The sequence below is a fragment of the Parasteatoda tepidariorum genome, chromosome 1 (genome assembly GCF_982258835.1).
Source record: "Parasteatoda tepidariorum strain Cologne lab strain chromosome 1, Ptep-v5.0, whole genome shotgun sequence".
NCBI classification, from domain to species: domain Eukaryota; kingdom Metazoa; phylum Arthropoda; class Arachnida; order Araneae; family Theridiidae; genus Parasteatoda; species Parasteatoda tepidariorum.
In genome coordinates this window covers 60501903-60513765 of record NC_141755.1, presented here as the reverse complement: position 1 = coordinate 60513765, position 11863 = coordinate 60501903, and the positions used below count along the sequence as shown (strand labels likewise).

Genomic DNA, 11863 nt, shown 5'->3' with positions numbered 1-11863 from the left:
TGTGGAAGAACATGTTAAAAAAATGCTTTAGATTGTACAGAAATATCATAACAATACATCTTTTAAAGAAAAATTCATTGTTTAAAGTCTTAAGCAAATGAAGTTGATGTTTTATACATAAGTCAACCTTAAAACATTTTTATCTCACTAACTTTAATGTTTTCAACATGTCATTATCAACAAGTTGTTTCCTTTCTTTTACATAGTTTTTCAAGCTCTTGCACATACTTTTTTTTCACAGACAGAATTCAGATGCAATTACTAAATGTGTACTTGTGCATTTTAAAGCAGCACATAAGTTCTGTATTGAATTATTTATATGAATGTTTGTTTGGTGTCTTAAAAACAATCTTGGATCTGGAAATATTAAAGCCCATTATTGGAGAACATGTAGGACGAATTACATTCCTCAAAAACTGTTATTGAAGATGAACTTTGTTATAAGAAAAATTTAGAAATACTGCAAAATATGCAAGTATTAATTGATTTGGGGTTCATTATGATGATGTATAAGAGTTAAATAAAAGATGGATTGTATATATGTGAATTTGTATTTTTAAATTCTAATTTAACAATTACTACGTTAATTTTCATAGTTTGAAACTATATAGTAGTGGGAATTATATGATCAAAATTTAAATTTTGTATTAGTATATTTTCTCATTTCTTATTTAGCTAGTGAAATTGAATTAAATAAATAATTTAGCTTAAAATTAATCTCTCTTTTAAATCTTTATTAGTCGTGGGCCGAATGCGGCCCACCGACTATTGATGTGCGGCCCACAAAATCTTCTGTACACAATAGAATTTTTTTTCGAAAAATTTTGAATCAAACATTTGAGACATCACTTTTTGACAAGCTCAATTTACATATATTCTATAGTAAATAAATCTGTGTTTCTCTTACTCCATCGTAATTGCGTGAGAATTTTGCATGGTTTTTAAAAATTGAATACTTTTAATACCATGTTAAGATATGTTAATTTCGAATTTGAGTAATCACTTTTTGTCTGGCATTATTCTTGCCGATTTCATCTCAAATCCAAGTGATTTTTCCTATAAATTTTATTCAATTAAAATATATTTTATTTGAATTTGTATTAATCATCAAAATATAAATTTATTAAATTATCTTTTATACTTTCATTCTGTAAAGTGAACATTTTTGAAAAAAAGAAAAAAAAAATATGTACTAAGTGATATGACAACAAAAAAAAAAAAGCACATTTCTTTTATCCATTTTTTATATTTCTTTGAACACATAAATTTTTAAAAAGGTAAATTTAAAAAAAAAAAAAAAAAAAAAAAGATCAGGTTTTTTACTTTTTGAATGATTTTTAATAATTAAAAGTATTTTTTAAAAGTTAAAAGTAATTTTCTGAAAATATTACTGATAAATTCTAAGTTAACTGAAAAAAAAAAAAATTAGTGCTTATGTTTATAGAAAAAAATTTTTTTTTGTCGTTAACATGTCTAAATACGCGTGCGGCCCCTTTAGGTTGTGCTCCCCTAATGTAGAAAATGTAAATTTTTTGTATCATGAATTAAAGCAATAGCAAATAATAATAAATAATAGTATGTTGAAAAAATTAAGTTAAAATTTTAATAAAATATCTTTTGATCAATTTTCTAGATAAATTCTTTATAAGAAAATAGCTTGGTCAGAAAAAGTACTTATTTCATTGCACAGTTTTTATGTACTTGAAAAACACTTAAAACTAATATATTTCTGTATTAAATATAAAAAAATAATGGTCTAAAACCATCTAATTGCAGCCTTAATTAACAAAAATTATTTGGAAACCAATGCTCTAGTCAACTGAACATTAATAAAACCTAGAATGGTATTTACCTGATTTAACAATATTGGCCAGTAATTTTTATTTATCATCCATTCTAATTCTCTGTCATTAATATTTAAGGCTTTCAATAAAACTTGGTAGTAATTCTTCACTGTTACCTTATTTAAGAATATTTTGTGATAAAGATAAGTAGTTAATGTTTTACAACTGTTTAATGGTAAAAAATTTATAATTTCTTTTATAATAAGTTATATTTACTTAGAGTGAAATTTTGTTGAATCAACAAATACTGTTATATAACAATATTTAGCAGTAATTTTTTATTAATCAGCTATTCTAATTCTCTGTCATTAATATCATTTAAAAATTAAAGTGCTACCTTGTTTATCAATATTTGTGATAAAGATATGTAGTTATCCTTTTACAGCTGTTAAATGGTAAATAATTCTTATTTTCTTATAAATATAAAATAATATAAATTTACTTAGAAATAAATCTTATGTGAAAATGTTTTGAATCAACATGTGCAATCAAAATAATGAATACAAAATAATTATTTAAAATTCTTAAACAATATTAGATTCAATTTTTTGTATTATCATTAAATAAGCTCTTTGGCAAAAAAAAAAAAAAAAAAAAAAAAAAAAAATATTTAATGAGACTTTGTTTTAATCAAAGATTAAATACAAATATTTAAAAAACAAGTTTGGGGATGAAGTTGCAATAACAGATCTAAATTGAGCTTAAATTAAATTTAAACAGAATCAGAAGCTCTGCAACAATCTGTTTATTGTAATAAATATTATAAAGATTGACCTTATACTAACATAAAGAGAAAAAGTGTAAAAGATTCTATCATGTTATACATTTCATATCAAACCATGTTTACTCTAGTTTATAAAAAGTGCATTAAGATTTCGACTTTTATGCATCATTATATAACAAAAAAAACTTGGATCAGTAATTACCCAAAAGTAGGTACACATACAAAATGATGTGTAAAACAAAATATATAAAATATATAATAAATTATTCTAAGAATACATATTCAAGTAGAGAGTATAGAATAGGTATGCATTTATCTCCGTAACATTTTCATAAAATAAATTATTTAAAAAGTTCAGAAATGGAAAAGTTCAGTTGGGGAAGGACAAAGGACAGTGATGATATTCTACTTAATACTTTATATATTCTTAAAAAAAATATATAAATACAAAATGTTTTGGCATATTTTTTTGATAAGCTTGGAGCAAGAAGAAAATCCAACTTATTTTTATTTCAATAATTTTTATGTGTTTAAAAATTAAATTAAAAAAATAGTTGGCGGAGGTCTAAATTTTTTTTAGCGACTGTTTGTGCCTGGCTAATCAAATAGTATTTTTCTGTATTCCTTGTGAATATTTATTTTAAGCAAAACCTACCATTAAATAATGAAAACAAATATTTTAATTATAAATATTACTTAAGGACACAAAAGTTAAAAAATTGAGAAAATAACTCAAATAAAAATGAATTTTTATTTATTTATTTCCTTAAACATAATAAATATCCTTGAACATAACTGTCAAGGTAAATAGGACTTGGAAAAATAAATAAATAAAACAATGTTTGATAGAAATACTCTTTTTATATATATATATATATATATATATATATAGTGATTGATTTAGATAGACCTTTTAAAATGAATAATAACAAAAATTTCAGGTTACATGTTTACAATTTTGGAATTCATGAGTATAATTAAAAAAACATGATTTATGCAAAATGCAAATAGAATAAAAGAAAACTGTCAACAATACATTTTACAAAAATTCGATAAAATAATTTTAAATTTAACAGTGAAATAACTTCAGTACTTTCACAGATAATTATCACAGCAATAAATTTAAATAAGACATAGTTGTATATTAAAATAATAAGTAATTTTTAAGAAATATAATTTTTTTAATATTATGGTAGAGATAACAGATACAATTTTTCAATAATTTACTAAATGTAATAATTCTTAAGAGAAAGTTTTTGTCATTCATAAAACAGATTTATAATTTTTCAATATTTATATCTAACGCCGAAATGTTTATTGAAATGAATAGAATATGAATATTGAATTGAATGAATAGAATATGAATAGAATATGAATATTGAATTCTAACGCCGAAATGAATATTGAAATGAATAAGTAATTTTTAAGAAATATAATTTTTTTAATATTATGGTAGAGATAACAGATACAATTTTTCAATAATTTACTAAATGTAATAATTCTTAAGAGAAAGTTTTTGTCATTCATAAAACAGATTTATAATTTTTCAATATTTATATCTAACGCCGAAATGTTTATTGAAATGAATAGATAATTTTCATAAAAAATTTGCTATGTGGATTGTACAAACTCAATCCTTAAAAATATTCATAAAAATAGTACCACACCCTGCTCTTACAGTATTTATTTAATTTAGTCTCATGTCAGCAAAATATTTACTTTTAAATACTTATTTTAATAGTTACAATGCATTTAAAAAAAATTATAAGTTTCTAATACAATATAATGAAAGAAAAATTTATTATTAAGCAATTTGTTGATAAGAAAACAATTTAACAAATTGTTTTACTAAAGAGGAAAAACTAAAAAACTTAATTAATGTGTTTTCCCATAACTTTAGCGAATTCTAAATTTATACTTTTTGCTGTAAGAAATTTCTCTAAGTCAGAAGAATTTTCTATGACACAATTACTATTCTTTAATTTTTCAGTCATAACATTTATGCTTGTTTCATCAGTCCCTTTAGTGGCATCTCGAATAACAACAGTAGCATAGCCTAGTTCTAAGGCATCTATAGCGGTAAATGATACACAATAATCATATGCAATACCACAAACAAAAACATGCGTTACATGTCTTTTTTGTAGTTCAGAATGTAAAGATGTTTCAGACAATTTTAGGTTATCATAAAACGCAGAATAACTATCAATATCTGAATTTGTTCCTTTGTATATCATAATTGAGTCTTTAATCACTTTTAAATCAGGATGAAATTCAGATCCCCATGTTTTTTGGATGCAATGTTTTGGCCATAGCACCTGCTCCATTGCTATTGGTTTAGAAAATTTAACACGATCAAATAATTTAATTTTCGCAGAATCCTTCTCATAGTTTCCACTTAGTTCATATAGATTAACATTATCAATGAAAGATATATGATTTTCTGGATGATAATCTAAAGAATAAACGATGACGTCGAATTTCTGAGTCTGTAAAATATTATTTATAACAGGTATTACTTCTTTGGCATCTTGTTTTGCAGGACAACACCTCAGAGCTAATGATCCATCTATAAAATCATTTTGAACGTCTATCACAAGTAAAGCAGTTATCGGACTTACCAATTTTTTGATCCAGTTATGCCATACATTCATATATTCAACCGAATCAATCTTACCATCTTTATTTTTATCAAACGAGCAGAAAAGTTCCGCAGAATCTGCTATGGTTGGTTTCGTTTCCTTGCATACGAGCGCCTGGAGTAAATTAAAAAAATCATTTTCGTCTAAATACCCTTTGTTGTTACTGTCAAACTCAAGAAAACACTTCCTCTCAGCATCCGGATTATCAAAATTTATGCTTGAATCAAACGAAAACATAGTTTCTAATAAGAATAACCATTTACCTTTGATATTTGTTGAGAACAAACGCTACCTATGGGTGACGCTATGTTAATTTTTATCCTCTTTCTCTCAGCATCGGGATTGCCAAAATCTATGTTTAAATCAAAAGAAAACATAGTTTCTAATAAGAATAACCATTTACTTTTAATATTTATAGAGAACAAACGCTACCTTTGAATGACGCTATGCTTATTTTTATCCTTTTGTTAATAGCGCGGAGTGGGATGCCGGTTTGTTTGTTTCTTTTCCCTTTAAAAGGGTTGTAATCTTCAGTCGCCTCTACTATCGCCAACCATCGTATTCTCGCCAAATTCACTGTACAATTTGGCTCTCGGAAGTGAGATGCAGGGAAAAAAATATTGAAAATCAATGTTAAATTATTATTATTATTTTTAATTGGAAATATTTTTTAGAGAACTGAATTGAGTAATCAGTTATTGAATCAATAATTATTGTAATGCAAAATATGCATGTTTTAAATGTTTGCTATGATTTTTTATAATTTGTTCCTTTTTTATAATTAAATGGGAATCTTACACAGAAAGAGTTAACAAAATCCTCTAGACTAAACAAAGGTGAGAAAAGAATTATCTAGGTGAGAAAAGAGTTAATTTTACATCTGTACAACGTTACAAAAAAGTACAAACAATAAGCAAACATGCTTGTTTGTGTATGTAATATTTGCTTTTTTTCCACGTTGTTTAGCTTTATTCAAGCAAGGTTTCTTTTCTCAGGTATACTTCAACGCTAAATTAAGTGAGGCAAAATCCAAGTCGATCAAATGAATAGTTTAGAAGTTATTAGAGTTTTAATCTTACAAGTGGTACTTTTTTGTTTGTCTAGATATTGTTAGGTGGATATATTGGTAGTTGGGACAAATAACAAATAGTACTATTTGTTCATAAAATCCTTATAACTTCTAAACTATTAATCCTCTCGTTTTAAGTTTGGTGTCCTTCAATTCAGTATATCAAAATACATAGGAAAATGGACCTTAATTCTTTAGATAGCCTCAAGATAGGAATGCCATAAGTGTGAATAAATATAATTAAAAATAGTACCTTTTTTGAACAAATTAAAAAAAAAAAATGGAAAAGTTGCAGTTTCTCTGAACTGTTAGTCGTGTTTGGTATCATTCGATTCACCGTGAAAAAATATACAAGATTCAATGCCTCATTTATCTACATAGAAATGATAAAGGCGTAAATGGGTAGTAAGTACAAAATTGTATTTTTTGAAATAAAACTCTTACAGCTTGTAAACTGTTTGTCTGATCATCTGTCGTTTGGTCTTATTCGATTTAAGCACAAATAAGTTAATAAGAGACAAATTAAATTTTTTTTGTCTATGTCAGCGGTACTCTAGGGTTCCGTGAAAGAGTTAAAGGAGTTTCGCGAGTTGCACTACTTTTAATAATCATGTTCAGTTTTGAAACCTCCAATTATATTTCGATCCAACCTACTATTCCCAATTTATTTAACCTTTCGGTTGCCTTTACGCAATTATTTCAAGTAAAATACAAATGAAATAGAAATGACATTTTTTAAAGGAAAATATAATATTTTTAATAACAATAAATTGAATAAATTATGAAAAGATCAAGGATTTATAAAATATTGCACTAGAATTTTGATCGAGTTTTTCAAATCATAGTAAAATAACTAAATACTAACCATTTTCATACCTTATAACAGTTCTTTCAAGTTTTCATTTCGAAGTAAAAACCATAATTCGGTTTATTTTAACCATTTTCAATTTATGTATATGTTACGGTCAATGTGAATAGTCGGTTATTATTAATTATAGTTAAATAAGCCGGTCAAAGTGAATAATCTAAACGAATTTACCTCATTAACCGGTTGTTAACCAATGAAGTTTGGTTATTGTCATTCTTTCGCGTTTTTATTGGGGATACCAACCACGCCAACTACAATCGCCAAGGCGCTAAATTTATTTTAAACTGGAAATTTTAAAAAAAATGTAGATGTTTGCCCGGAGGTGGCTTAGAGTTAGTCCCTTCGAGTTGGTCCCTTTCTGTGTGAAGTGGGGCGCTGCCCGGAAGTTGCCAAGAGTTATGATCCGGAAATCTCCCCTATTTATTTCTCACTTGTACCAAAAGAAGCGGTTATTATTAATATTGACCGAATTTTTTTATTACACCACACCAAAAACAAATTTTTAACTAGACTAGATATAGCACAAGGGCTGCAAATTTAACTGTCGGACATAAAACCTAATTAAAGGTTATTAATGATGAAAAAATGAAAAATCTTCATTTATTTATTGAAATAATTTAAAAAATAGTCTTCTATAGCTTCTAACGTTCACAATTAATTTAATGAACTATATTTATAAATTCGGGGTTCTGCCGAAAGAGGGTTGATTATTTAGGGTTCCGTAGCTGAAAATAATTTTGAATTGCTTCTAGAATAGATAGCTCCCCCCCCCCGCCAAAACCGGGCATGCAAGGTCTCGTAACTTTTAGGAGGGTACTTTTCATCACAGGGTAAGGCTGGGTGTTATTGGAAAAAAACAAACAAACAAATTATAATAATAACTTGACTAGTACTGTATACTTCTCCAAAGTAATTATCCAATTTTTGAGTTATTTATGAAGCTGTCCCTCTCTACCCCCTTACGTAAACCTTATTGAATCAGGTAATTTCTTAATTAGGATTGTTAACGGGAATTCACCTTTATCTTCTTTCTAACCTTGAGGTGAAATGAAACTCTTTCCTTGTATGTTATGTACGGGTACTATTTCCTGGTTGTCAAATGTCAAACAATCAGTTTTGGTAATAGATTTTTGATTTTAAAAAGAAGTGTAGGGGAGAGTGGGGTCAATTGTAACATTTTTTACTTAACTATTTTTAACTAACAAAAAATCCAATATATTTTTAGTATTAATTGACAGACGAGTAAAGTAGACTATCCTCTACTAGAAAAAAAAATAAATACCTGATTTTAAATATTATTATATTAGTTTTTAACAATTTTTGACAGTCGTGCAGTTGTTACAATTGTCCCCACTTACGGGGTCAATTGTAACAGTTCATAAATTCAACTAAAACATAGTTAATTATACATATTATCATAGTTGTGATATATTTTTTTATTGATCAAAATAGTAGTGATATTTTAGGAGTAAAAATAATAATGAGCAGAAACCTAAAGGGTTAAACTTTTAACTTTAAGGGGTTAAAAGTTTTAATTTATGCTGTGAAAGGTGACAAATAAAATAATGCACATGCAACATAATATAAATGATATAGGAAACTATTGGTGGTTCTTAAAGAGTTAAGTAATGGTTTGTAAACATAAGATTATTTATTTTCAGCTGTTACAATCGTCCCTTTACTTATTGTTACAATTGTCCCCAAGACGCCATTTCAGCTTCATTTGTTAAAAACAATGCTAGTTAATTAGCAAAACTAATCTTTCTTTTTATTGAAATGTTAATTAAAGTGTCCACTTACATATTCGGTTACTAATTTTTATTTGTTTAAACAAAATTACTTTGTTACAATATAATATTCTAATACCAAAAAAAGTACTTGCGTGGCGTGAAAATATCTTTTGTGATGTAACTCTTTCAAAAGTACATAAAAATGGTTGCCATCAGGGGTGTACATGTAGATTTATTAAATACACCTTGTGCGCCACCTAGGAACCAAATCTAGAACCCGACACTCGAAATTTTTGCTCTGATACAATCGTACCCTGTTACAATTGACCCCACTCTCCCCTATACATTTGAGGATGGATTTATTTCTAAAGTTAGGACCTTTTAAGAAACAATTCTATTTTTATGAACAATAGTTTAGAAAAAAAAGGAAAGAAATAGAGACCATGTTTAAAATTTTTTTACGTGGCATGCAAGTAAAAATAAATTACGTTTTCGAGCTTGGGCATTTGGTTAGAGCTCTTCTAACTTATATTTTTGGAAGGGGAGGATTTCTTTTTTGCCGAATGAAATTCCCATTTTGACCGAATCATAAATGAGCATTTACAAATATTCTGATATATAATAAAGAAACGTTAAAAGCAGTTTATATTAAAAATGATATAGCTGCCAACTTTTCCCGGGAGATTTCATTTTTATATATTAAGTAGTAGCAAGATTTATACTTTGTTGTTGTTGTTTCCAATGCTAATTGCCACACGGACAAGCCTGCTGGGTGACACCGAGCAAATTTAAGGCAGAGTGTGCGTTTCTTGTTTTTTCAGTGGCGCCATCCCATGGCCAAGAATTCGTCTTCAGCCACACACACATCACAGCCCTTTTTATAGGGCGGACCCATTTATACATCTATTCATTCATTCACAGATCGTAATTTTGACCTGAATCAGAGAACGATCAATCTCCAATCCAGTACCCCTAGAGGTTTTGATTTGTTATGGGAACATGGAGGACTTTGCGACTCGACAGATTTAACGTGCATCAGTCACCATTTACTACACGGGGAGTGTTCGGCCGGCGGGGTTCGAACCAATGAGCTCTCAGGCATGGGCCCAGCGCTATCAGGCTATCTCGGCACATATAATTTGTTATTTCATTTAATTAATCCTAGTTGAAATATTCTTCCTCATCATTATACCTAATTAATTTAAACGAATATAAACTATCTAATAATCATTTGATGTGGTTTTTGAAAATGAAATGATGAAATTTAATTAATTTTTGCTTAATGTTATAGCATCAATTTTTATTTCCCTACCACTAGAAAAAAACATCTTAGAAAAGTGCTAGTTTAGACAGCAAAGAAATAAGTATGATTTGTCTAATATAATATCAACAAGCGATTATATTTTAAAAGTCTAATCTATAACAAAATTAAGCTTACTAAGAGCTAAGGAAATAAATTTTCTATAACCATAGTAACGAAAACCCGTAATATTAGCAGAATAAAGTATATCAAAGGAAGTAATTCATTTGATTCAATAAAAAAATTACTTTGTTGCTTATATCTTCAAAACATGGTAATTTTTCCAGCAATAAATTACTGATTTATCTATTATATACTTAATTATTCTTGTAAAAAAAAAAACAATGTATTGTTTGAGAAATAGACTTAAAAAAATAATTGATTCTTCACATGAAGAATAATTTTTTGCTATCTCACAAACCAAGTAACAAATTGATTTGCAAATCTCGTTAAATACCAAATAGAAGGCCGGGATAGCCTGGTTAGTAGGGCAATGGCCCCATGTCCAAGAGGTCGTGGGTTCGATCCCCGCCGGTCGACTCTCCGGGTAGTAAATGGTGATTGATGCAAGTTAAATCTGTCGAGTCACAGAGTCATCCATGTTCCCATAACAAATCATTACTCAGTAGGTATTGATCCAGGAGTTTCCTCGTCTTTTGGATTGGTTCAAAATTACAAGGCTACGGAGTTGAACATCAGTAGTCGTAAACCCAAAATTGGGTCGGCTGTTCAACGACGGATAAAATAAAAATAAAATACCTAATAGAGCGCCGTGATGGCTCAGGGGATAGAGTGTTCGCGTTCCAATGAAGTGAACCGGGTTCGAATCCCAGTGATGGCTGGTCGATAGGATTTCCGCATCCGGCTTGAACCGACCGCAGCGTTGACGTAAAATAACCTTAGTGGTAGACGGATCAAAGGTTAGAGTCCCCTTGTCTTCAGGCTTACCGCGGGAGGTTCTTGTGGTCTTCCTCTCCACGTTACGTAAATGCGGGTTAGTTTGATCAAAAAGTCCTCCACGAAGGCAAATTTCTCCCAATACTTGATCCAGGAGTTCCTTTGTCTTCTGGATTGGTTTGAAAATTACAATACGGCGTTGAACATTAGCTGTCATAAACCCAAAAAATTGGGTGGGCTATTCAACGACGGTTATAAAATAAAATAAAATACCAAATGGGAATCAAGCCCCTTAACTTTTTTAACCGCTATTTTAAAATTTAATAAAGTTATAATATTGACTAATTTTATTTATTGTTTCTAAAAAAAGGGGATAAAATGAAATTTCTTAAAGACGCCGAATGGCCAGACTAAATTTGCAGAATAGCGACATTTTTTGAGAGGTCTCGTGATCTCCATCGCTCCGTGCGCATATGATGCGTTTGATTTTAAAATCAACTCCAGTCGTTTTAGGAAAAATATTATGAGTCGAAAAATTTCTCTCATTTAGGTATTTCTCTGTTTAGATTGCTAATCACAAAACACAGTTTTTTGTTGTTGTTGTAATTAATGGCTAATAAATCCAAAAGACTGGGGCTTGGGCGGAATAAGTCGAGGAAAAAAAACTGCCGAAATCTCTCGCACATTCTCAGAAATTCTTACAGAGCAGGACAACCCAATAAACAGTTCATAGATGTCAAGATAATTAGAGTCTACAAAAAATTTAAACAAAGGATTTAAATATTTTTC

General features: G+C 28.5%; 1 protein-coding gene across 1 annotated transcript; it reads right to left on the bottom strand.

Annotated features, from left to right (window-relative positions):
• Positions 1-3300: 3300 nt before the first annotated feature.
• On the bottom strand, positions 3301-5757 carry LOC107440206 (uncharacterized). Its single transcript, XM_071179742.2, has 2 exons — positions 5643-5757; positions 3301-5562 (listed from the first exon to the last, which is right to left on the bottom strand). The coding sequence occupies exon 2, from the start codon at positions 5445-5447 to the stop codon at positions 4440-4442; it is 1008 nt and encodes a 335-aa protein (XP_071035843.1). The 5' UTR covers positions 5448-5562; positions 5643-5757; the 3' UTR covers positions 3301-4439.
• Between the last annotated feature and the right edge of the window lie 6106 nt (positions 5758-11863).